The sequence below is a fragment of the Coenobita brevimanus genome, chromosome 45 (assembly GCF_032717465.1).
Source record: "Coenobita brevimanus isolate Jiangsu-jjx chromosome 45, ASM3271746v2, whole genome shotgun sequence".
Classification (NCBI taxonomy): Eukaryota; Metazoa; Arthropoda; class Malacostraca; order Decapoda; family Coenobitidae; genus Coenobita; species Coenobita brevimanus.
In genome coordinates, this window is record NC_136998.1 from 31,079,088 (window position 1) to 31,105,714 (window position 26,627).

Below are 26,627 nucleotides of genomic sequence, written 5' to 3' on the forward strand. Positions count from 1 at the left end.
CCAGCTGGCAGCTGCTGTCATGGCGGCCACAAACGTCACTTTCCGCTGGCTCGACATATTAGAGAAGGAATTCGATAAGGCTTTCGTTGATTTGGATTTATTAATAGGTAAGTGAGCATGAGCACTTGAAGCAAGCAGGTGGCATACAGTTTTGCCATCAAACATAGGAAAAGTGAAGTGCTTGCACAAAATTTAAGTTGCATCATGTGACTTCACTAACTTCTGAAGGTTAATGTTCTCATATATTGTTTTGTTTGTCTGGTTGACTTTATTATGCTACACTTAATGGGTTGTGTCATCTACTGATTTTGACAGTGTAACACTGCCAGATAAAATGAAATGATGATGAGGGATATGATTGACTTAAAGTTTTGACTATCCACTGTTTATTGGCTGGTAGTTTATGAAGCCAGTGGCAGCAAAGCTTTCACGTTTTCATAAGTGTTTAAATAGTTTATTTTTGTATTAATATAAGGAACCATAGTTGACTGGGATATGTATTTGGTATTCCTATAAATTCTGAACCTGTTGTAATGGATGACAACCTTGTGGTGATGTGGTAATGGCATTGGGAGACTGTGATTTATATACATACCGTATTACATTGACTCATGTGATATAGCTTGTACTAATGGATCTTTAGTAGAATCTCGCTCATGTGAGCAAAGTTGACATTTAAGAAACAAGTTATGGAACATATCATAGAAGTGGTGTAGACCATTTTTTAGGGAAAGGTCTTGTTTATTTTTTACAGCTCATGTTCTGCTTAGTTTCTACAGCCCCTGTTTCCCCAGGAATGTAGTCACACAGATCTACCAGAGCTGTGAATAAAAGGAAAAATGCAGGATTATAGTAAAATTCATTCCAGTAATAAGTTCTGGGTGGGAGATGAATAGTCACCATTGCCCTGAGAGGTAGTTTAGTGGGATTGGTATGGCTTGAAAGCCTGCTGGCTGCAGTTGCACAACATTCCCATTTGGGGAACTCAGCCATGTTTACACAAAGGCCTGTGTTGTTTGCACGAAGTGACTTTATGCAGGAAGTTACCGTTCCGCTAAGTGCGCATATGCTGAGTGCCCTTTAGTTGTTGTGCTGAAAGTATCTGCATGTTATCTCAAGTATTGTGCCATTTATCAAAAACATTTTATGAAATATATGTGTCAGGGAGATAGTTGGATGTCTTATCGACATATATACAATATAACTATAGGTCGATATATAAATATATATAAATAAATATACATATGTATGTCACAGGCAGACAGTGAAATCAGTCATTTCATGAAGTAAGGTTAGTTTAATTTAGGCTAGGTTGATCTAGGATAAGATTAGGTTAAGTTAGTTCAGGTTTGGTTAGGTTAGATTAATTTAGGCTAAATAGAGAGGGGAACGGTAACTTCCTGCATACAGTCACTCTGTGCATATGACACCTGGCTGAGGTTGCTATACATAACATAGGCCTGTTTTTTCTTTGCAGTAACAGTTTATTCACTGTGGTAGGCTGGACTCATGGAGTCATTCCTCATGGATGTCAGCTGGCCTAGAAAGAAAAGATAATTCAAATCAGAGGCCTTGGGTGATGTTTAACAACAGTATGGGCATATTATCAATAAAATATTTATCCAGGCATATCAGTGGTGCTGGAGCCACATGGGTCTCAGTGTTATTGTTAATTACCATCACCAAATGTAAAAAATGCTTACAGTTTTTTCATGGCCAAAGCCTTCAAAAACGTAAGCATAATAGGTCACGCCCTCTTCTTTGCTGCTTGAGCTCAGTTACTGAAGATGGCTGTTATGTTACAGACTAGAGGAGTGCATGAAATCATCAGTCTTATTTTATCCTTTGACCAGCCAGCATCAATATGTTCTTTCCTAAAGCCTTGAATGAATAAAGATTTTCATTTGGTGAAAAAATTTCCCCTAATTAGGTGGTAGGTGGGAGCTCTCACCATCTACTCGATGTGGTGCTAGCTTGGTACCCATCTTGTGGCTTCCCTTTGCACTTTTTTAGTCTTATCTATGTGTTTTTTGAGATGAGGGTTCCAGACTGCTGATGCATACTCCAGGGTTGGTCTGATGAATGATGATATTATCTTTCTCAGCAAGTCTTCATTTATATATGTGAATGCTATTCTTATATTAGCAAGCAGTGTACAGTAAGCCCCCGCGTTTGGCGATCCAATTAGTCTGACGAAACTACCGCCAAATTCGAATTTCGCCAAACGCGAGTTCTTTTTACCATATAAATTGCTTATAAAGTGCCTCAATTAGTCTTTGGTCATTGCCAAAGTCCCCCTTTTGACCCCTAAAACACCATCTTTCGAGCTGAAATAAAATCTTTTGCCTTCACATATTAATACACATGTAGAAAACAGACCAATAAACAATAAATAAAGCTAATAAGACATGATATAAAGGTTGTAACTAACCGTAAATAGAGTGAAGATAGGCTTGCTTGGCTGGGGACGTCGGAGTGGCAGTGGGGGCAGCTTAGTTGCTACTACCACTTTCCTCATCACTCTCCCCCTCCTCCCCCATAACCCCCTTAGCAACCATTTGTCTCGCTTGATCATCCACTTCATCGAAGCCAGAAAAGTCAGCATCCAGCTTAAAGAGGGCAGCGAAGCTTGGCTGGAGTGGTTGGGGAGGTTGGGGTGGCTGGGGAGGTTGGGATGGCTGGGGAGGTTGCGGCTGTTCTTGTGGCTGCTTTTGGGGCTGTTCTTGTGGCACATCGAGTGGGGGGGGTTATCAATGATTTCACAGTTATCATCGTCTACGGGAATGGTGGCAATGACGTCTTGGATATTGCGTTGTCTGTCCAGATTCTCTAAGAAAACTTTGTTATTTTTGCCTGCTTTGACATTTTCAATTTTTCTTGATATTGTTCAACGTGCGGCCACCAGGGGACCGCCAAGTTTGAATTCATATCGCCAAGCGCGCATTCGGTGGTCCGTGGCCACCCTACCGCCAAAAGTGAGTTTCGCCAAGTTGAAATTCGCCAAACGAGGGGGCTTACTGTATACATGTTACATACTTTCTCACTGATGTGGTCAGCCGGAGATATTCTGTTATTGATAATCACTCCTAAGTCCTTCTCCCTTTCTAATATGTGTAGGGTTGATCTTCCCAACTTATAATCCCAAGCTGGTCATTTCTCACTCTTACCAAGCTTAATTACATGACACTTATCCACATTAAATTCCATTTGCCATTTATTGCTCCATTCATGAAGTTTATTTAATTCTTCTTGTAGCTCTCTGCAAGAATCTTTGTTAGTAATTTTCCTTTGTATTTTTGCATCATCCACAAACATTTATATAGCTTCCATTTCTGGTGTTACTGTCTTTGTCATATATATATATATATATATATATATATATATATATATATATATATATATATATATATACTAAAAACATAATTGGTGTCAACACTGAGCCCTGTGGAACTCTGCCAGTCACTTCCCTCCGTGTTGAGTATATTCCCTTTAGTACTGTTCTCATTTCTTTTTTTTTCTGAGAAAATCCTGCATCCAACAATACAGACCTGTGAGGAAATCCAGCATCCAGCAGTACAGGTTGCCTTGTATACTTCCTTGATGGTACAGTTTCCATAAAAGTCTTTGGTGTGGTACCCTGTCAAATGCTTTCTTGAAATCTGAATACTATACCGGTAGATACTGTCCATCCATCCATCGCTTTTCTGAAATGTTTCTCTAGCTCTATCATTGTAGCTTAATAGATTAGTAACACATGATTTTCCCTTTCTAAAACTGAACTGCCTTTCTTTTATCATACTGTGTTCTTCTAGATGGTTTACTCAACTTTTCCTATCAGGTTTTCTAATATCTTACTTAAACACTGATCATTGATACTGGTCGGTTGTTGAGTGGATTCTGTCTATTCCCTTTCTTGTGTGTGTGTGTGTGTGTGTGTGTGTGTGTGTGTGTGTGTGTGTGTGTGTGTGTGTGTGTGTGTGTGTGTGTTCATGCATGCACACTTTGCATTTATGCATATGTATAAGTGTGTAGTCTAGGGTCTTGAATAGAGGGTGAAGAGTGTGTGGCCAGTTCCACTTTGCATGCTTTTCAGTAGGTCTCCTTCAGACATGTTTTTTCATGATCCACATTTTGGACCCTGATTCACCCTGTCCTTAGGTGAGAAAAGGAGGCAGGGATGGTGTTAATAATAATGAGGATGAGGATACCACTTTTATTTTGCCTCCAGGTGAAATCGAGCACTATGACATCGAGGAGCATGACTTTCAGGCCCAGGCTCGTTCTCGGCTGGAAGCACTGTCATCATGTTTTGCTCAGCTCACACACAAGGCTCAGACTGTCTTCCAGGCTAATGCCAAGTTAGAGGTGAGTTCCCCATTTTAACCCCTTCAGTTTAATAATAAGCTTTTGCTTATTTTCTTCCTACCTTCACATGATTTCATTGAGATATGGAGACACTTAAAACTGAAGGTAATACATATAGCCATCAATAACCCTCTTGGTACAAGTAACAAATATTCAGTAATTTACATGATGAACCTGAACCACTTCCACATTTCAGTACTCAGTTTTGATTTTATGAAATTCACTGAGCCATAGTTATGAGATAGAAATGGGTCTCCTTGATTTTTAGTCTAACCTACTCTCCAGACTGACCACATTTGACCATGAACTGAGTGGGAAGGCTTAGGATCATTTTTCAGGTGAGAAAAAGCATGCCATATTAATGTTAATGCTCCTTAACAGGCTGAGCTAGTGCACCTGCGACTTGAGTGTGCTGAGGCAAGAGCGTTCCGACAGGTGTGTGAGGCAGAGAACAAGGAGCTGCTGATGAAACTGCACTCAAGCCAGCTGAAACTCCATGCTGCAGGCCGATCACCTCAGTCACAAGACTCTGAGAAAATCAGAGAGCGATTGGTAATATTGTATTTACTTAACTGGCAGGTGTATGTGAAACATATCTCTAAGAGAAGAAGAAAAAAAATAAAAGGTGCAGATGGTTAGGCCAGTGATCCAAAGCCAGGGTTCTGGGAGATTGAGTGATATCTGATTGATTATCTGGCCCATTTCGCTGAGCATGTTGCTAGTAGTTTTCCCCCCCCTTCTGCATGTGCATTCCATGTTTGCAGGACCCTACCTCTCCCGTCATGTTGTCCTTAGGTGGGAAAAGGTCAGGATATTGATGGTGATGATGATAGTGATTGGTTATTACATCATTGATTTTGCTGTTCAAGTTGCAGTATTGTGTGTACTTACTTTCCTGTCATATATCATAAAATCATGACAGTGGTTGAATAGAGCTCTTTTTCTTTTGCTGATTTCCAGTACCATCTAAAGCTTACATTTCACCAGTTTGCTTGTCAAATTACGAATGTGTAAGTTAGGTCGTGTTTTTTGCAGTACTCTATGTTTTAGTTACAGTATATCACCAGGTGCTCCAATGGGATTGAGCCTGTGTAGGTTTATATCCAAAGGGTGGTTGGGGTGTATTGCTCACCTAATGCCACTCAGGGATGAGTGAGGCTGGTCACTCTCATCTTAAATGCCAGGACCAACTTGCCTAGACCTGGGCTCCTACGCTCCTCATGGGGCGGTGGCCGAATCAGTAAAGTTAGCTTGCAGTCTTAATGGACCCAGGCTCGAATCCCTGTTGGGGCAGGGAAGAGTTTAAGGATTTGAATGTCATTAAAGCAGACTTTACTGATCTACCTGACGACCCGCTGACATGTCATAAAAACACCCCTGATAATGCCAGTACACCAGTCTTGTATGAGACAGCTCTATCATATGAGACAGCTCTGTCATGTATTCAATATGGATGTTGGGTGTTAGTGCCGAAGTAGTGATATGTGGAGATGTGTGGATGTAGGAGGACTACTGGGCCATGGTAACAGGCTATGAAGCCTATGCCCAGAGTCAAAAACATAATAATAATAATAATAATGAATAGGTACTGGTAAATAACAGGATGAGGAAGAAGACTGCAAGACAAACTGATAAAATGAAATGCTGTATAGGGAATGCAGTTATGTTGTCAGTACTTTCACCATGGTAGTGTTGCATGTGAAATTTTGTTAAGATAAGATAAGATAAGATGAGATGCACCTGAATGGAGTTGCACCCATTTTTAAACTTGCCTGTCAGCAATATGGCCTCTGTTTCATATGCATTATGAAGTACACCTTTGTGTGAATGGTTTAGTCTGTGAGAATGAGCTGAGAATTCCAGAGGCCTAAGTGGTGAGTGAGTGACTGTATGGCCAATTTTATTGGGTGCTGTATTGGTGGTTCTACTTCTGCAGTGTCCCCTTCTTTTTTCTAGATTCCTTCCACACTTCATAGTAGGGAATAAAGTTAGGTTGATCATGATGAAATGCTTTATAATTATTCAGCTGTGTAATACAAAATATTTTTTTTGTTTGCTGCAAATAGGAAGACTTTGTAAGTATGAAATTAATGTTTGTACTGTTTACATTTAAGGCCAGATAATTGGATAACTACAGTAGCTAATGATAGCTATTTACATGCTTAGCATTCTGGTATATTTTGAACATAGATATATTTTTGAGTGGAGTGGATTATATAGTACCAAGTGATGGTACGCTGATCATGCATGTCAATATAATTATGGACCATCAACAGTAGGATGTTGCTTCAAGCATATGATATGAGCCACTGATCTGGCAACGCTATGGTGGAGAGAGGACTGCTTTATATGGTCAGTTATTTACTTCTTGGGAGTTAATCTGTAGGTTTTGTGTCCAGGAAACAGTATCCATTGAAGTGGCCTCCTGTGCTATGCTACCATGTTGAAAATGTTCAGACCTCACAAGCTACAGTACTGTAATCACAAAGTAACCTATAATAAGTTATAAAAAAAAATAGGCCTGTGTAGTATGGTAGGTATGTGGAGTACTGTAACTTGATGGCTTACTGGTTATGTTGCAGACTGACATCCTGCAGGACACCAGGTGAATTTGGCCTGTGTGGGAATGATTGGGGTAATTTCTTACAAAATGCAGCTTAGGGGTAAGCAGTTGGTCACTTTCAGCTTAAGTATCTGGACTGACTAGCCTAGCCCCAGGCCACTGTGGTCATGATAAACAGAAGCAGTAAAGGATGGGATGATGGGTAGATGGAATAGGCTATCTTGATGATGATGATGATGACAGAACTGAGATATCTAGGTGAGGAACACAATAAGTATATGTCAGAGATATGTGTACAAAGTACAGTACCACAGCTTTACAAACAGTACAGTAAATTGGGGAAAACTTCTAAATCATACTTCTGGGTAGCAATGGATATTGTATAAACAATTTCTGTTAATTACTGTGGACTTGATAGAAAAAAAAATCAGAAGAGGCAATATATCATGAGAACTTTCTATACAGTTTTGCCTTTTGTGCAGGAGAAGGATTTGGAGGAGCAGCGGTGTGAGAGTATGAAGGTGCATATTGGATCCCACGAGGCTACAATGCTGAGGAAAGAGAATGACACCCTGCGCCGGTACATTCTGAGTCTGCAGGGGGAACTGTATGGGGCCAAACTTGCTGCAAAATATCTGGACAAGGAGTTGGCTGGCAGGTATTTCCATCACCAAACTCCTGTGCATTTACTGTCACATGCGAAAGTTTGCCAAGAATCCTTCACCAGCAGTGTCCTGCCATCCATATTTTTCTCTCTTCCTCAAGTATGAAATGGAATTCATTCTTTTTATACTCCTTTTTTGTGTTCTATGACGGATGATTATAGGGTTTAATTTTTGCCACTTTCATGTATATATGATGTAGCTTGTATTATATACAAGAAATGTCACAATTCTTGTAATTGTGAAAATAATGTATGTGTGTCGAGCGCTAGTGAATTCCAAAAAGGAAGAACTGGCGCTTTTGAGAAACAAAAGGCCAGATTATTATTATTATCATTATTATTATTATTATTACATTAAATTGCTGTCACATAAAAGTGTTTTATGTACTATAGCACCTTCCATCACCACAGTTGGCAGGAAAATGTTGGCAAACATTTCACTGTGATAGTTCTCTGGATCCCTGAGAGAACAGGACAGTACAGTACGTCCTCCACCAGTTGGTAATGTCATCTCTGGCAAAACTGTGTCACTGTTTAATTGATATTGAGGGTAGTCTAATATGCTCTTTTGGGCATTATCTTTTTACTCCTTACCAAACTGTATGCATACTACATATTACATAATTTTACAAAGTTATTTCCTAATACCGTACATTGACTATCACAGTATTGGAGTTCCCAGTATAGGGGACCATGTAGATCCCTATGTGGGTCATTATATTCCTATTTCCTTCAGTCATTCCAACTCCAGTTACCTTGGTCAGAATTCAGCAGATCCAGCTTCTTGGTCGAGACTTGCGCGGGGAGGAGCATGATAAGTTGTGGCGGCAGCTGGAGGCAGAGATCCACCTCCACCGACACAAAACTGTTGTCCGGGCATGTCGTAGTCGTCTCACACACTCTGCACAGGTATGGAGGGAAGATTATTTTTTTTATAAACTGGAATTACTCAGTACACGTAGTAAAGTAAGCATACAGGTAAACAGTGAGTTCTTGATTAAAGTTGTTTCATTATTAAGATGTTTATATACTGTACTGACATGTATTCATCACCAAGAGGTACTTACGATTCAATATAGAGTTTTTTTATATCTTTTTTTTTTTTTCTTTCTTTCTTTCTTTTTTCAGCTATGAACCAAAAAGTTGTTTCACATAAAGTAGTATTTTGCTTGCACACATCAAAGCCTTTGAGAAGTGACTGTACTGTACAGTATATAAAGAACTGTCTATTGTGTTTTGATATCTTTGAGCCAGTTTTATGACAGATATGTAATTCAGTTCAAATTGAAACTTGGAAAAGTTGACTTTATTTATTTATTTTTATTTTATTTTATTTTTTTTTTTTATAAAACATTAGACTTGCATTATGTTGTCTTCATAAATTTCTGTTGTTGTTATGATTTTTGACTGTGCTAGTTTACATATTCAAGCTACAGATAAATTTAGGTAGGAAATTTGTAGTACAGTTTAATGATTTATGCATTTACTGTTGGATCTTAGCTTGCATGACTTTAGAGACCAAAAATACCATGAATAAGTAAAACTTGTGTAAGCCGAACTTGACCATTTCTGAAGAAAATTAGTTGGGCTAGAATATACAGGACTGCTCTGATTTATGTGCAGTATGTCATGCAAATGGTACCTCAAGTATGTCAGATATAGAAAATATTTGAAGTATTCTAGTACTGGTTATTATCAGACAGAATTACAGGGCATAATAAGAGGAAAGAAATTAAGACACTGGCTTTCTTGTACAAGTCATGTCAGTCCCTGTTAACACCAAACATTTTCATCCTAGAAAAATGACCTCACCTAATAGTCTGACATAGGATATCTAAACCCATTGTTTTAGTATTCAGAATTCATAGTACCAGGTAAGAGAAATGGTGGCACCAGTAACTCACCCCACTTGTTTAAAATGTATAGAACCATACACAGTATTGTGATTACTTCTTGCATGAGTGGGAATAAAATGCTCTGATGCACAAGTATTCCTCAACTCCATCTCCGTCCACAGGAAAACAAATGCTTCATTGCACCGGTAAGAGACAACATTAATCTGCACTCCCATTATTGTTTCTTAGAACAACTTGAAGTCATCCAGCTGTTGATTCTTTCATCTTTGCATGTAAAAAAACATCCAGATGAGCATAAGGCTGTAACAGCAACAGCAAAAATAAGTGGAGATCAATAAATTTGCATATAACAGCAAAAATAAGTGGAGGTCAATAAATTTGCATATACAGTACTACCCTTTTGATATATGAAGAGCAAATTCACAGTTATTGGTGACTGGATACTGAATCTCAAACATTTCTTTATGTAAGTAATGAAGGAATTAATCATTTCTTTATAACCTGTGTGTGCATCAGGTGGAGGGTGAGGGTGACAGTGGTGGGTGTTTGGTGAATGGTGCAGGGTCAGGCCGACCAGGACGAAACCAGCAACGCAGGATTGTCACCCTGCAGAAACCACCACATGAGGGGCTTGGCATGTCCATCACAGTAAGTAAGGCATCAAAGGTTTCATTTCAGAGGATGACTGGGGTGTATTGCTCATATAATACCACTTGGACAAGTGACTCATTATTCTTGACACAAATGTTTGGACTGAATAACCTATCTCCGTGCTTCGTTGCATTTATGTTTTTGATGCAGGATTACAAGCACGGTTCAGTTCAGCGGTACTGTAACTGTAGATAATGTATCTAGATGCTGAACCTAGGCATATACTTGTTCAATAATGTGTTTAAGGCATAGTCTAAATTAGTATGTTTGTGTGTGTCTTTGCCAGGGTGGGCGTGAACATGGTGTGCCAATCCTGGTATCAGTGATCCACCCTGACACACCAGCTGGACGCACCCCTCACCTCTATGTTGGGGATGCTATTCTCTCAGTCAATGACATATCACTTAAGGAGGTATGTAAGGGTCTAGCATTAAAATCAATAGTAGTAGTAATACTACCTGTATTAATATTCGTAGTAGTAATACAGTAGCTTTCTGTACTATAGTAGAAGCAGTTACAACCCCAGGTTCTTCTGGATGCGAAGCTAGTGAACCACACAAAGCCAGCATTTCAATTGGTGCTTTCAGAGAGATTTAATTCTGGTTATGTTGAAGGATTGTCTGTGCTGTTTTAGTGTGGTGCATGATTTAAAATTTTGGTAACATCAATATATATGAGAAATACATAAAGACACACATTGGCTGGTCAGTGACATTATTTACATCATCCGAAAAACTCCCGTAAACTGGCCAATGACGTTATGTCATTGAAGTAAAATATTTGCCAAAAATCAATATATTTTTCTGCGTTCATAGGACTAGATTTAAAATGTGCACCAATGTCTTCCCATTCTTCGTCAATGCAGTAGCACGTAAAATATTGCCAGAAATAAAATAAAATTAGGGTATACAGTAATCACTCTAATATCCGGACGCCCAATAACCGAACATCCCCACTAACCGAACCTTATCGTCCTGGGATCAAACATTCCCAAAATGGTCCGAAAATCCAAAAAAATTGGAAAAAAAAACGATTTTTTGCCGTCCGTAATTTGAACTTGCCGCGCGCGCCGCGTGAGAGCATTGTTTTGGTTCGTCATTCCTCCGACGTCCGATAGAGCGCCGCTGCATCCTCCCCACTTCCCGCCTGTCTCTCACCGCGACTGGACCTGCGCTCTTCGTAATGGCTGCCCACGTGCTCGCTTTTGTGGTGGTGCCGTGCCTGCAAGGCCTCCTGCTGCTCTCTGCCCTACTCTTAGTGTGTGTGATGATGGCCCCGCCTCCTGAGAAAAGGAAGAGAGTGGTGTTGACTCTGGAGAAGAAACGGGAGATATTGGAGAAGGTTGATGCGGGTTGGTCTTCCTCTCGCATTCTCCGCGAGTTCAACCTGGCCCGGTCGACTTTGTTTGTTTGATATCAAGCGTTCCCGAGACAAGCTCATGCAGTACACGGCTGACTTCTCGTCGAGAAGCAAACGCAACGTGGAGAGGAAGGTTATGTTTACTCCCAAGTATGCAGAGATCGACCGCTCCACGTTGATTTGGTATCGACAGCAACGTGCAGCTGGTGTGATGGTACGTGGAGCGGAGCTGAAGGCTGCTGCTGAGAAGTTTGCAAGGCTTCACGACGCCCTAGACTTCAAGGCATCCGAGGGTTGGCTCTTCGCGTTCAAGTTGCGACATGGCCTTACTAACCGTAAAGCACATGGCGAAGCATTGGACGCTAACGAGATGGAGTGGACGAGTTTCGGCACAAGGTGAAAGGCTTGATCGACAGGGAGGGCCTCACTCTCGGTCAAGTCTATAACGCTGACGAAACTGGCCTATTCTATCGCTCGGTGCCAACGAACACTCTCGCCGATGAGACGGAGAAGCGTGTACCTGGCCGCAAGCTTTCTAAGGAACGGATATCTGCTTTGTGTTGTGCCAATGCTAACGGCATGCACCGGCTTAAGCCCGTTATTGTTGGCCGTGCAAAGCAGCCTCGGTGCCTTCGTGGGGTGATGGATGTCCTTCCTGTCGTATGGTACCATTCTTTGAAAGCATGGTTCACAGCTGTGATTTTCAAAGACTGGTTTCACCATCACTTCGTCAAGGAGGTCATACATTACCAGACGAAGACACTGGGAATTCCTCGCGACCAGGTAAAGGCTCTCCTTCTCCTCGACAATGCACCTGCCCACCCGTGCGACAAGGACTTGGTTGCTGAGAATGGCCGTATTAGGTGCATGTTTCTGCCACCTAATACGACTGCTCTCATTCAACCAATGGACCAAGGAGTGATCGTGGCAACAAAGCGCCTGTACCGTCGGAAGTTTCCTGGACGAGGTGATGGTGGTTCTCGAGGACGAGGACGAGCGCAGGGAAGGACGTGACACTCGAGGCAAGCGGACTTTGGAAAACCTTCGCCGCTACAACATCAAGTCTGCGCTGTACAACTGGGCTAGTGCATGGAAGGAAGTCCCTGTGAAAACTCTTGAAAATGGTTGGTCTCGTCTGCTTCTCGGAACAGATGTGGAGTACGATTTCCTAGGGTTTGACGTGGATGACTTCCATGCACAGCTGCGTACGCACGGCGACGATGTTGATGTGGACGATGTTCGTGAGTGGTTGGACGACGACGAGGGCGATCCTGGGTATCAGACGTTGTCTGATATCGAGATCGCGTCTTCGGTTGCTGGTGTCAGTCCCGAACTTGAAGATTCCGACGTCGCAGGCGATGATGATGCAGACTCCGCCCAGCAGGACACTCCTCCAGCCATCCCCAAGCTGAGCGCACTCCGGGAACATCTAGAGTTCGTCCCTAGACTACCTGGAACACCCGGACTGCGACAGGGAGATGGGGCCCTTGGGACTCGTGGAGGAAGTGCGTGCTTTCCGGCAGCGCATCATCAATCGCCAGAATCGTCGGGTCCTTGCGTCAGTCAACGATTGACAGTTTTTCAGGCCCGTGACCCCCGCTGTGCCAAGCCCTGGTTCCACTCCGTTGCCTCCCCAAGACAGGCCCTCATGCTCCGAGCCACAGCCCAGCACATCAGCTACAGTGGAGTCACCGCTCGACGTGAGTTTGCGGCTGTCTTCAGAGTCTTCTGTAGTCGGTACGCCATCACCACTACCCACCGATGCACCCCTTGGACGCCTGCCAGTGATACTCTCGGGCTCTGACAGTGAATAAACAGCAAGAACTTCTCCACTAGACCACACGGGAATTTTGAGTGTTGTGCAGTGAAAAAAACGGTGTGTTGTGTTAAGGTTTTCAAGTTGGGAGAAAAGACTAAGTAGAAAAGAAATTTAACGTAACTAACCTTCTTTGTTTTGGCTTTGGAAACTTAAAAAAACTTGGGAAAAGTTAATGTGCAACACTTAAATTTAATGGAACATTATTTGGACTAAAGTGAACACTGTGAAAAGAACGGACTTCTGTGTGTTAGTGACTAAGTTCAGTGCAAGACTTCAGGAAGAGTGTAGTGCAAGTGCTTCAGGAAATCGTTCTTACTGTCAGAGTCCGAGGAAGGAGGCGGTTATTCATCAAGGTGGCCAGGGACTTGCTGTAAGTAGCCAAAATGTTTCATGTTGTACTATTTTCCATACTATATTTACCAGAATGTTTCATATTGTATTTTTCCCATACTATACTTACCAGAAAGTGTCATACTGTACTTCTTTCCATACTAAACTTACCTCATGCATGTGCAGTAGGAATGGGTTTTTCAGAGTTCGGTTAGGTTCGGTTAGGTTAGGTTCGGTTAGAGTCCATAAGTACCAGAATGTTTATTAATGTATGAACATACTTCTAAACCCACATTTTATGTGTCTATTGCATTTATTTCAGTCATTTATGTGCCTTATTGGTGTGATTTGGGTGTTAAATAGGTGCTATGCATGTCCGGAGGGAGTTGTATAGGTGTTTCTCTGTGTTAGGGTCCGTAAGTACAAGTCCATAAGCTGGGGCCCAATATCCGGACAAAACCAATATCCGAACCTACCGATGGCTCTATTGATCCGGATATTGGAGTGATTACTGTACTGTAAATATTTACAAGACTGCGTGCCAGTGGAACGCACCAGGCCTTCCTTATGCTGTTTTTCTGGTGTTAGTAATAGTGATGTTGGTTGTCTACTTATTACTTTATACATATTTTATTGTAGAACAAATGCTTGTGAACAGAGAGAGACTAAATTGGATGAAATAAAACAGTAATGTTGAAAATACATAAAGAGTACAAACATTTACACAAACTGCCTACCATATGTCTTTTCACGTTGTTGTACGTTCTGTCATAGTATTAGTAATGATAGTATTATATTCAATCTTATATGCATATATAAGATGTGGATGTGGTTGAAAAGATTAGGAGAAATACACTGAGGTGGTTTGGACATGTGGAGAGGATGGAGAATGAAAGACTGACTAAGAGGGTGTATGTAGGTGAGGTGGAGGGAGGGAGAGGGAGGGGTAGACCGAGTATGATGTGGAGGGATGTTGTTGAGAGGTATATGAGGGAGGGGGGGGTGAGTTGGGGGGAGGGGAGTCAAATGGTGGGTGACAGAGTGACTTGGAGGCGTTTTGTCTGCGGCCACCCTTTGCGGGATTAGGGCGTCGGGCTATAGATAGATAGATAGATATGCATATATCCTTATAGAAAAACCTATTGCAAACAATTTAATATTAAAATGATTAATGTAGCATGAAAAATAAGGTCAGAACTAAGAAAAGAGTATAAACATTTGCAAGCAACTATGTGCTGCCTGGCAACTCCCAGCCGACCTTGGGGTGTAACGGGCATATGCGCGTGGGGTCAGCCTAAGTGTTAAATGTCGTAGTTGTCACAGTTTCTTTACATTTGTATTTTAATTTGTGCACTCGGTGAAATTTTAAGGATTTCCCTCCCCCCCCACAATTTCTGTATTCTTGTAACTTAATATCAGTAATCACAATTTTTATGAAAAATTTTAATTTTCATTATGTCATAGTGTCTCAGCACAGTACAGGCAGGTCCGTTATGTGAGTGGGATACTGTATTTTAATGGAGGACTGCTCGGAAAGCGAAACACATATAACGGAGTAAAAAATAGGATAGCAAATATTCATATGACGGAGTACATAACTTATGGGTAAAACAGGGCAAGGTTAACTAATCATGCTTGCATCACCGAATTTGGGTCTAAACTGCCCTTTCTCATATCGTTAGTTTCTCATGTAGCGGATGCTCGTATAACGGGACCTGCCTATACTGTACTTGTTACTTAATTTTGGTACAGTAGGTAAAACTGATTGCTGATATGAAATAGCAGTGGTGAGAGAAATCATTAGCCAGATTATTTCATGTATCAACCTCTGTGCACAGCTAAGCCATGCAGAGGCAGTGCAGGTGTTATCATCACAAGAGGGCACCATAAGGCTGGAGGTTGTTTATGTCTCACCTGAGGATGATGACGACGAGGCCTCCTTGGGCGATGACCCTTACAACTTTAAGTACGTTGGTGCAACAAAACCCTAATACTCTTGCATGATACAAAGTGTAGCCAAAAATCACTCTGGGTGAGAGTCAGAGAACGTTGATAGAAAGAACGCTATGTGCTTGTGGTCAGCTGTATATTGCTGTCTTTTAAAATAGTTCACATATTTGTGCCATTGCATTACTGCTTATCAGTAAAATTACCCTAGAACTGAAATTAAGGTTTGATATTACAGTAGAAGGTACTTTTTAAAAAACTGGCTCAGATTGTATTCTTTATGTTGGTAAGAGTTTCATTATAAGATAATGTTGAATATAATTTTCAACAGATACAAAATTTTTGATGAAGATGTGATCAGCATGACCAGCAGTCAGTTGATGCCAAATGGGCGACTTTCACGTGCATCCATAGAAAGTGTCCGAGGTTCCACTGACAACATGTTGTTAGACTCTCCAAGGTAAGTTGAGCTCACTTTCATTGCAGGTTTCGTATAGATTTGTTCTGAATTTCTTGACAAAGTCAGGAATGGATTACAGAAAATGTAAATTATTACTGTAATGATGAAGTATGGGGCATTAGTTTTATGGTTCATAATTAGTTGTACAGTTTTTTTTTTTTTTTTTTTCCAGCTCATGTAGAATTGTTTTGAAATTTTTGGACAAATTCAGAAACTTTGCAGAAAACAGATTTTGTTAGTGATTGAATATGGTGCTTTGATTTTTTAAAATTAATCTTTTGCCCTTTTTTTTTTTTTTTTTTTTAATGTGAATTGATTTTGTGTTGTCTGATTTACATTTGTCCGAAAATGACAGAAGATATTGCTTTTCCAAGAATATATGAGACTCAAGTTGTGTGTTTAGGTTGATTTATAAACGGTTTTTAGGCTTAGATTAATGTGTTTTAGCCATAGGTGGGGTGAACATTGTTATTTTGGGGTATAGTTTACTAAGCTTGATTTTTTCCAGACTTAATATTGACAATTTCCAGATTTTATTTGTTGGTTTTAGTGAGTTATTTACAGGTGTTAGGCTTGGGTTAGCTTCTTTTACAGCTGTTAGGCCATTTAGATTGGCTTTAAACTTGTTTTTGGACTCATTTGTGTGGGTTTAGGACTTGGTTGGGGGGGGGGGAAACCCAAGGCTCAAAAATGCATCCCTATACTTTACATGTTAAATCTACTCTGAGATATGATACCCTGCCTAATAATGGGTTTTTACTTGACAGGTTATACCTGTCCTTTTTTTATATGGTGACCGAAGTAAAGAAGAAAGTTTATGTAAGGTGGGTTCATGTTAAAGATGTGCCATACCAAAAAAAGCTACAAGAACATATTCTCAGGTGCTGCTTAGTCTTGTAGGATGGTAGATAAAACTGAATAAAATTAATAGGGATTTATTTATACGACAAGTAACTTAACGGGATAAGATCTATAATCCAATCTGCAGCATATGTCAGCTTTGTATTTGCTAAGATGCACCTGTACTGTGCATGAGAAAGGTCTGACGCAAGCATTGTTTGCGTGCCAGTTAGTCAGCATGAGTTAAATTTAATACTGTATATATGAAAGCTTTACTTAATTCTGATAGGAGGAGGCTTGATGCAGAGGTGATTGAGGAGCATGCAGAGGACGGAGCAGCACACAGCAATGGAACATATGTTGGAGTGATGGGTGAGGCTGTAGCAGAAGAGGGGAATGGTGTGGTGGAGGATGGCGAGCTGGCGGAGAGGGATTTAATGGCAGGTGGCAATGAGGGCACAGATGACGTGACATCACTGAATGGTGCGACTGCTCACCTCGAGTTTCACAGTGACGTCTTAGGTAGGGAGTAGCAACATTGTTGTACAGTACGTTGATCTGCTATACTGTTGTAAACAGTAATATTGCTCCACTTTTTAGTCAGACACATATAGAACCTGTACAGATACTGTATTTTGAAAAGCTTACTGGGCTTCAGAATTCACATGGCTGGGTTGTGAAAGTTATCGCATACTGTTTTGTTACAAAGTGTATTAGTATTTATGTTCACAGCTGTACATGTACAGCTTTATCGATATTGAATCTACATTTTGCATAGTTATTGAAACTGTAAGTAAAGCAGAATTCTCAAATGTTTTTAGTTCTATAACAGTGACCAGATTTAAATATTAATATGATACTTTGGTTTGGTGTGATTTTAAAATCTGATTGGGAGTAGTAGAAAGTAACTATCCAGGAATGTATGTGGGTTATGTAGGTGGGTGAGATAATAGGAATAGATCCTTGAAGGATGTAGCACAACAAAGTTTGTTGATCAGAAGAGAGAAGAAAGTGTAGTTAGATGGTATAGTCATTCAGAGAGAATGGATGTGTACTTAATAGTGAAAAGGTACGGTATATCTTAATGAGTTCTAAGTGGAATGGGACGTGGAAAGCCAAGAAGGTGGCACGACATGATAATAAATGAATGTGTTGAGTAAGTGAGGTATGGAAACTGAAACAAAAAAACTAACAAAGGCTAGAAGCCTGTACCATACTGTATAAGATTGCAGATAACGGTTTCATTCATATACAGTGTACCATATTTAACTTGGTGTTTGATAGAGTGGCTTTCCCATAGATTTTATGAAATGCATTGAAAAACACACACACACACACACACACACACATACTCTGTAAAAAAATGTGTGTGTTGACTTTGCTGTGAATGATAGTTCTCCTAGTGTTACCTTTTATATTAGCTGCATTGGTATTTAGAGCTTTCACACCTCATTTTCATTTTAGTGGAAAATAGGATTTAGATGATGATGAGAATGTGATTACTTCCAATCCGTAGGTAAAGAAAAAGGTAAGATGAAGGTGATGATGATGACAACTAAATTTTTGTGTATCTTTTAAATACTGTAGGTAGTGATGATGAAGGAACCACAGAAAGCATTCAGGCAAGGACTCCACATAATAAAAGTACCAACAACACTCCAAGCAGAAGTCTGGAATCCTCAATAGTCATGGAAAACCCCCCTGGGAATGAGTCAACCCCAGAACCCCTTGGAGAGCCACCCTCAGCTCCCATCACCACCACCATCACCCCCAGAGAGCACCTGATCCTAAACCCACAGGATCTCAATGACACAAGCTTTAAGGACACCCAGGATTCAATTACGGAATCTTCACTCAGGTAGTTTGTGATCAGAAGTAGTAGTGGGTATCACTTTATATGTTCAAGTTTAAATCCCTTGACTCTTGGTGACTTTCCTTTTAGTTTAGTCTTGCTGCTCCCAGATGATTTATTTCAACTTAGGAAAGGCTTCTGTTATTGAAGGAGTTTATTAAAACTACTTTTAAACCCTCCAGTTCAAAAAATCTCTCCTTAACTGAATGGAATCATAAAGAATTGGCAATAGTAAATTGAAATTTGACATCTCAGGACTCAGTGGGTTAGGATACTCATTGTGAAGTTACAGAAGATTCTCATAGGTAGACGGTGCTGAAGTATAGTAGTGGAGATCACACAATATACTCATCTGTTGCCAAATACTGTATTGTGTCATATATCCTAGGTAGACCTCCATACAGTTCTGCTCAGTAAATGAATCTGTCACTTGGTTGCTCTCATTCATCAGTTGATATGCCTGCTTTGACAGTATTTAGATATATCTGTAAAACATAATGTTTTATTCAAGGAAGTAAGATTTCATGTACAGTTCACTCTCCCATGTTATGCAAGGATTCCTCTCTTGAGAGCTTTGCAAATGTCAGGATTTGCACAACTCTTGTTTCAGCACTGTATGTACACATACTGTACATAACCAGTGATTGCATGTACCATACACACTGTAATAATAAGGGTACTGTACATGCTGTACTAAACAAATTGAACACATTGATGTAATGACAAGTAACATACTATACACACTACAGTAATAAAATAATCATAGTAAGCACAATATAAGGCTTCCATAAGTATCTGTTTCTGAAAGCTGGGGTTTGCATCACATCAGGAATGTCGGTATGTCAGTGATTTTGCATGTGTTGAGGAATGATTGTCATTTTATTTTAAACATTAAAATTTAATATGATTTTGTATTCAGGTAAGGAAATAGATCACAGGTTGATGTATTTATCCAGAAGTATAGCATGAAGAGTTATGCTGAATTGACCTGCTTACCATCTAAACCTTTTGAATGAAATTGACTCCACCACTTTCCCTCTCTTATCTCACACTAAACCCTTCAGTTCAAAAGTCCATTACAAGGCAAATAAAGTTATCTAGAGATAAGAGGAATACCTGCAGTAAAAAAATCATCTTAGTGAAGTGAATTTGACATGACAGTCACTTAGATCTTTTGAATGAGATTAATGCCCACCACCATCTCTTCCTTTTTTGCAGTTCCCCCTCACTTGATGAGACAGAAGAGTCTCTCCACCTTGGCTGCCGCACTCCACTTGAGGACATAGAACAGAAGCTCAACACAAAGTTCCCAATGTAAGGATACTCTGCTTCATGGGCATTTTGAGTTAAAAGCAAATACAGTAATAATGGTGTTCTGGGATTTTGTTTCATGTCGCATGGTGGAATGGTTTGGATCCTTTCACCTTAACTCTTAGTCTTATGACTGTTTCATTTTGGTCTTGCTATCTGCAGAGGATTTTATTCACTTTATGAAAGAATTTTTTTTTAACTGCTAGGGCGTTACATATAGCTTTCATTAACCCTTCACTGCTTGATATCTTTCTTAAAGTAAATAAAGTAATTTTGTGATACCAAGACTTCACATGCAGATTACATCAGATTGGAGGGGTTAAGGCCACTTGCACAGTCATAGCTTTTGTTAAGATGGAAAGCAACGAAACTTTCACTCCTTACATTCCATTTCCAGTCACCTTTGGCAGTGATGTTAGTGAGCGCACAAAACATTAACCTAACCATTGTTATACAGTTACTGTAGAACCCTGAGTGGACTATTTACATCCCGAGTGAAACCTTTTTTTTTTTTTTTTTTCTGAGATGCAAATAAATCAACTCTTGAACAGCCATTATTTTGGGAACCTGGGCCTGGTTGTAGTTCTGAGTGATGAATATTATGTACGTAGACCAATTGGAGGCTACAGTACCTTGGAATCCATAGGGAGTTCCATACCTTTCCAGTGAAGCCAATCATATGGGGATTCTTTTCACTGAGATGCAAACAAATCAACTGGGGAAGCAGCCTTTATTTGAGAACTTGGGTGTAGTTCTGGGTGGTCAGTATTATGTATAGACTGACTGGAGGTGCTAATGTACCAAATGCAGAGAACCAAGTGTAAAAGTAGGCATAGCAAGGCCTAAGATCATTTGGTGAGAGCTTACAGTACAGTCAGTTCTCGCTTAAAATATAGGATGTTTACAGGCAGATTGCAGTTTGAACCCCCCATCTCCCTCATGGTGTCTTTTATAGCTCGTTACTTCTGCTGCTGAATTATTTTATTCAGCTTTGGAGAGTCTTTTCAAACTGAAGAATATAGCAATTATTAAATCCTTCACAATTGGAGGTTTGTCCTAATCCCACTAAATTAATGTCTGTTGATACGAAAAATAACGCAGGCAGATGGGTAATAGGTTTGAAAAGGTTAAATGAAACAACTGTAGGTGACATAGGCCTCTGGTTCATGATTTAAGTGTTGAAAAAAAAAAATTAATATGTACATCACAAGCAGTTTATTAGTGAAACAACCGTAAGTGAAACTTTGAATGAGGACTAACTGTATGGTATATGCATTCCGGGGATGATAGGTGGTACAGTTACAATGCATGCAAGTTATTTTAAGCTGTGGTCAAGTTCCTTGAAATTGCATGATTTTATTGCATTAGGTTGTATTCAAAACTATACAGATACTTCAGGAAGGGTAAGAGTTTGCTCATCATTTATTCAAAGATAGTTTGGTAGAAAAAAATTATATTTAGAATTGAGAGGTTCAGCATACTGATATATTTTGTGAACCCTTAAAGAAATAGTTAACTGATTCACATACTGTATTTTGTCTTTGAGAATAAGCTTCAGTGATTGTAAGTACTGTTGCCTGTAATGTTGTTTGACCTAATAAGGGATAGCATTTTCAAATCATTCACTTTGTGCTTGTCATTAATATCCATTTGCTATGGTTGGCCTTGCTGCTTGAAGATAAAATACATCATCATGAAATTCATCGTTGTTAACAGACTGCACTTAATCCTTCAGTCCCACTGTATGCAGTGTATAGGTGCTTGCTTTGTATGGCATGATGAGTGATAGTGACAAGATTGAGTCTGTTAGATAGAATAAAAAATTTTAAAAGTATGACTGATGGGTCAGTGGCAGCCACTGTGGTCTAGTTTATTAGAGTGCATGTTATCAGCTAAGGAGCCAAGTGTTTGATCCCAGGCTAGGTGCATTGGTTGACATCAGGAAAGGTATCCAGTTGTGAAGTGTTATATATGCCAACAGAAGGCCTCTGAATAGGGGCAACACCTTGGCTTATCAAAGATGGGAGTGCATGGCATAAAACTGCATCATCAGTGAAGAGCGAATGCATGTATAGCATGGGCCTGTTTTACCCTGCATCCTCTTCATAATTTTTCCTACTTGGGTATCTGGTTTTCCTCTTCTTGATATGGACCATTCTCATCACTTTGTGCATTAGTCATAAGAAGTTGGATTATTGTTATGATGATGATGATATTGTGCTTTTTTTTTTTTTTTTTTTTTTTCCCTGCAACATAGTGCTGTACAGATGACATAATTGCTGCTGATATTCTTTCATAACTTTATAGAGGCTAAAGGTAAGCAAAGACTGACCACACCGGACCTTGGGCTTCTGCAGAAATACATGTATAGAATCAGAATAAGCATTAGGGACTTTTTCTTTATTCAGATTGGAAGAATTTTACCCATATCAGGAAAAGCTGGATATTCATTAGGTACAACAGTATCTTCTGAATAGATGACTCTTCCTCATGTAAATACTATATAATTCTTCCTTTTGAGCAGTTATCTATCAGTCTGTCTATCTGTTACCAGACACCTGAATCCTGTAAGGGGTAGCCACAAACAAATCGCCTCCATGTCACCCTGTCCCCCGCCATCTCACTGCCCTGCTCCCAGCTCATAACCCCCTCTTGCATATACCTCTCTACTCCATCTCTCCATCTCATCCTCAGCCTCCCCCTCCCTCTCCTCCTTCCACCTCAGTCACATACACTCTCCTCGTCAGTCTCTTGCTCTCCATCCTCTCCATATGGCCAATCCACCTCACTGTATTTCTCCTAACGCTTTCTATCACATCCAAATCCACTCCACAGTGCTCCTTCACTTCCTCATTTGTCAGCCTGTCTCTCCATGTGACTCCACATGCTTCTCTCAAATAACTCATTTCCACTGCTCTCACTCTTGACTTGTGTCCTTCCAACAAGGTCCAAACTTCATTTCCATACATTAGAGTTGGTATCACAATACTGTCATGCAGCGACTCTTTTACTTCCATGCTTACTTCCCTGTTTCTTATCACTGGCTTCAAAGAACCAGCAACCTTTCTTCCCTGTTATACCCTTTCAAGCACTTCACTCTCTAAATTTACATCCTTACTCATCAGACTACCCAGGTACTTAAATGCACTCACATTTTCCATTTCCTCCTCATCCTGCCTTATTGTACGTTCAGTGACTTCATTTCTCTCGAAAACCATAACCTTACTCTTTCCTACATTCACCTTTAGATTCCGTTTCTTACACACTGTCCCAGACTCTTTCACCAAGCCTTTATCTTCACTTAAAAACACAGTACTGTATTATCTGCAAACAACAGTACAGGAAGTTTCCAAACACTGCCCTCTCTCATTAGGGCTGCTCCAACATCCACTACCCTACTTTGTATCTCTTTTATATCCCCATCCATATATAGATTGAACAACCATGGAGACCTGACACATCTGTGTTTCAATCCAACCCTCAGATAGAAAAATTCACTTAGTTCATTGTCCACACGCACTGCAACATTAGCACCCTCATAGATACTCTTCACGGCATTCAACAACTTCCCATTTACTCCATTTATTCTTAATGCCTTTCATATTCCTTGTCTATCCATCCTGTCATATGCTGTCTCCAAACCCATGAAGGTCAGATGCTTTCTCCAAATCCATGAAGGCTGCAGACAATTTATTTCCTTTCTCTGGAAACTTTTCCACTAAAGACCTAAGAATGAATATCTGATCTACACACCCTCTTCCCTTCCTAAAACCTCCCTGTTCTTCTCCAACTGATTCCTCTGTAGAACAGTTATGCTGATGTGAAATGAAGATGCCTTTCTTTCAATTTTTTACTGAAATAGACAATTTATTTTTTACACAAATCAAATATCCCATAAATATTTAGTATTTTTATCAGCTTTTATTGAATTTTTTATTATGTTTGGAAATTGTCCATTGCAGATGGTAGAGTTAATTTTGATTTCCTACATACTGTACTTGTTTTATGTGATGTAAAAAGAGCACCTATTACACATGCATGAGCAGTTAACTTTTGGCACAGCATTTCAGATCTGGTTAGATCTTCTGTTTACTGGATGCCATTTCATTCTCTTTTCTTACCTCTTTGGTGTGTAACCATTGTGCTATCATACAGATAAGCAGATGCTCTTATCGAGACTGTGCACTTTTCACAACAGAGTTTGGAGTTTTGTTTTGCCAGGTTGATTGAATGTTGCATTTTCAGTGCTGGTATCATGTTGTTGAATACTTTCACTACATGATACAATGAAAATATTCTCATTTAATCCATTTTAAAATTTCACCATAAACTGCACTTTGGGGGACAGATAAGCTAAAAAGATTGCATACTTATTTCTTTTATTTATTAAATCAACTAAGAGTTTCTGTTACATGAACAGGAGCACCTGTTGCTTGCATAAGCATTGTATTTTGTGAAAAAATATTAAGGCCATTGAAATGTACTAATGTGCTGAGGCAAGTTGTAGGCAAATAAACGCTATCCCATGTCTGTAAGCAAGCAGTCCAAATGAACTGTGGCATCCTGTAATATGTATTAAAGTTCAGTACCACCTTATTTTTTTGTTGTGGTAATGTTTGTTTATTTTCTTTGTTGTTTTAGTGAAGAGTGTAGCAAGAAAGCAGGAGAGGCAGAAGAGGCACCACAAAGCACTCATGTGTTTAATGGCAGTTACTGAAAGGCCAGAGTCAAGCTACCATGACACCAGATATTGGCAGTGTTCATATGTAATCTTAGTCGGGGTACAGAGTGGACAGCTAGGGGACTGTAGTGATGAACAGGAACATCTTTATGTGCAAATGTTTCATGGTAACTTTTTTTAGGGACTGGTATGCAGTAATGAATTAGCTGGGCTGTTTGTTCATGGGTCTTGTGGAAGCTAAGTAAAATCCATTTTAGCAAAATTAAATCCACCACCTACACCAGGGTACGGTACTCATCAGCCATAATGACCTGTGGAATGAAGGTGTTGCTGTTCACCACTTAGCAAGGTATCCTCTTCATGCAAGCTTGATAGCTTCTACAACCATACTGTTAACTTCAGTTATCCTATCCTCAGCCAGCCATTCATATTGTATAGGATTTGTCCGAGTAACACCCATGTTATTTATTTATTTATTTGTTTTTCTCAAGAATATATGCAGTGTTGTACCATACATTACTTTTTTCATTATGGTCCAGTCACAGAAATCAGACATTTTAATGTGCACAGTACTAGCATTTTTTTTTTTTTTTTTTTTTTTTTTTTGCTATTATAGTTATTGATAATTATTCAGTATGACTAGTTACAAAATGAAATAACAAGATTTATACCAGTGTTCTTACATAGCAGCCTGAAGTTTGTACAGGTCATTATACACCTGTAATATACATGCAGTTTGTAGTGTTTTACATAGAGAAAGAAGTTTGTTTAAGGGCATTACCAGGATTATGGCAAGTCTTACTGTCATATTCTTATCAGTTTAAGTGGCTTTTTAGCTCCTTGCTCACCAGGTTATTCCTGTACATGACACATTAACATTGTCTAGTACTTTATTTATGTAAACTGTGTCAGTATTAAAATTATGCATGTAAGAGAAGACTAAGGTGTAATACAGGATATGTAAACTAAATTGCTAAGGCAGAGTTGCTAGAATCCCCCTAAACTCACAGAGATGCAGCCCTTAATATTATGCTGGTTTATTTTGCATTTTTGTATTGATTTGAGAGATAATTTGTTTCAAGTTCAAGAGGCATTCCTAGCAAAATTTGTATTAAAGAAAGATAATTTTTGTGTATTAAAGAGTGACAGTTATATCAAAATTTGTATTTAAAAAGTGTGTGTGTATGTGTGTGAGAATCATAATGAATAATGGACTAGTGGGGCTTTCATATTTTTAAGCCAGTCCAGTGTTTTAGCCTGCACTTTGAGTACTTAGTCTGTTTAGAATTGTGTGACTGTGATTGCCTGTACCCGTAGATGCCTGTACTTTTCTTTTTAGTAGTAGGAGATGACATTCTTTCACAACATATGAACAGTCTACCATGCTGTCACTGTAATGCAGCCTCCTGCACCACAAAGCATTTACCTCATGCACTTTACTCTCACTACATCTGCTGCCCTCCCATTAATGCAGGTTCTACATCACAACATACTCACCTCATGAACCTCACTTACACAGCACACACTGCCCTCACCATAATGCATCCCCCACACCACCACACACTGAAATCGCCTCATACATCTCACTTTTGCAACACATACAGTCCTTAACATTAACAGAAGTTCTTTGTGAGTGCCTAACTACTGTAATGTGGTAGGTTTCCTTCAGTCCACTAGGTTCTCATTCATCTGAGACAGGGGCCACAATAGCAACAGTAACATGGTGGTCTTTAAGAATCATTTGCTAGCTAAACAGTGCTGTGGGTGGTCCTTATTATATTCAAGAGTTGTGATCTGAAAAATCATAACTTTTTCCATATATTTGGTGCTGTAAATTAAGGAAACTGTCAGTACAACTTCGTTGGTATCATGGAGACTTGAGGTGGTATTGCTTCTGTAATTTACTAAAGATTTAACAGCAAAAAAGAG

General features: G+C 39.7%; 1 protein-coding gene across 1 annotated transcript; it reads left to right on the top strand.

Moving 5' to 3' along the window:
* Positions 1-19: 19 nt before the first annotated feature.
* LOC145398483 (Golgi-associated PDZ and coiled-coil motif-containing protein-like) lies at positions 20-24,912 on the top strand. Its single transcript, XM_080271359.1, has 13 exons — positions 20-107; positions 4,229-4,365; positions 4,747-4,917; positions 7,411-7,586; positions 8,357-8,501; positions 9,965-10,096; positions 10,386-10,511; positions 15,446-15,573; positions 15,886-16,014; positions 17,144-17,376; positions 18,442-18,712; positions 19,925-20,020; positions 24,659-24,912. Exons 1-13 carry the CDS (start codon positions 20-22, stop codon positions 24,732-24,734), a joined length of 1,908 nt encoding a protein of 635 aa, XP_080127485.1. The 3' UTR covers positions 24,735-24,912.
* The last annotated feature ends 1,715 nt before the right edge of the window (positions 24,913-26,627 follow it).

Coding starts and splice junctions, on each gene's coding strand:
- LOC145398483 (XM_080271359.1), top strand. CDS start 20: ATGGCGGCCACAAACGTCACTTTCCGCTGGCTCGACATATTAGAGAAG. Junction 4,366..4,746: donor AGGCTAATGCCAAGTTAGAG/GTGAGTTCCCCA, acceptor GCTCCTTAACAG/GCTGAGCTAGTGCACCTGCG. Junction 7,587..8,356: donor GACAAGGAGTTGGCTGGCAG/GTATTTCCATCA, acceptor TACCTTGGTCAG/AATTCAGCAGATCCAGCTTC.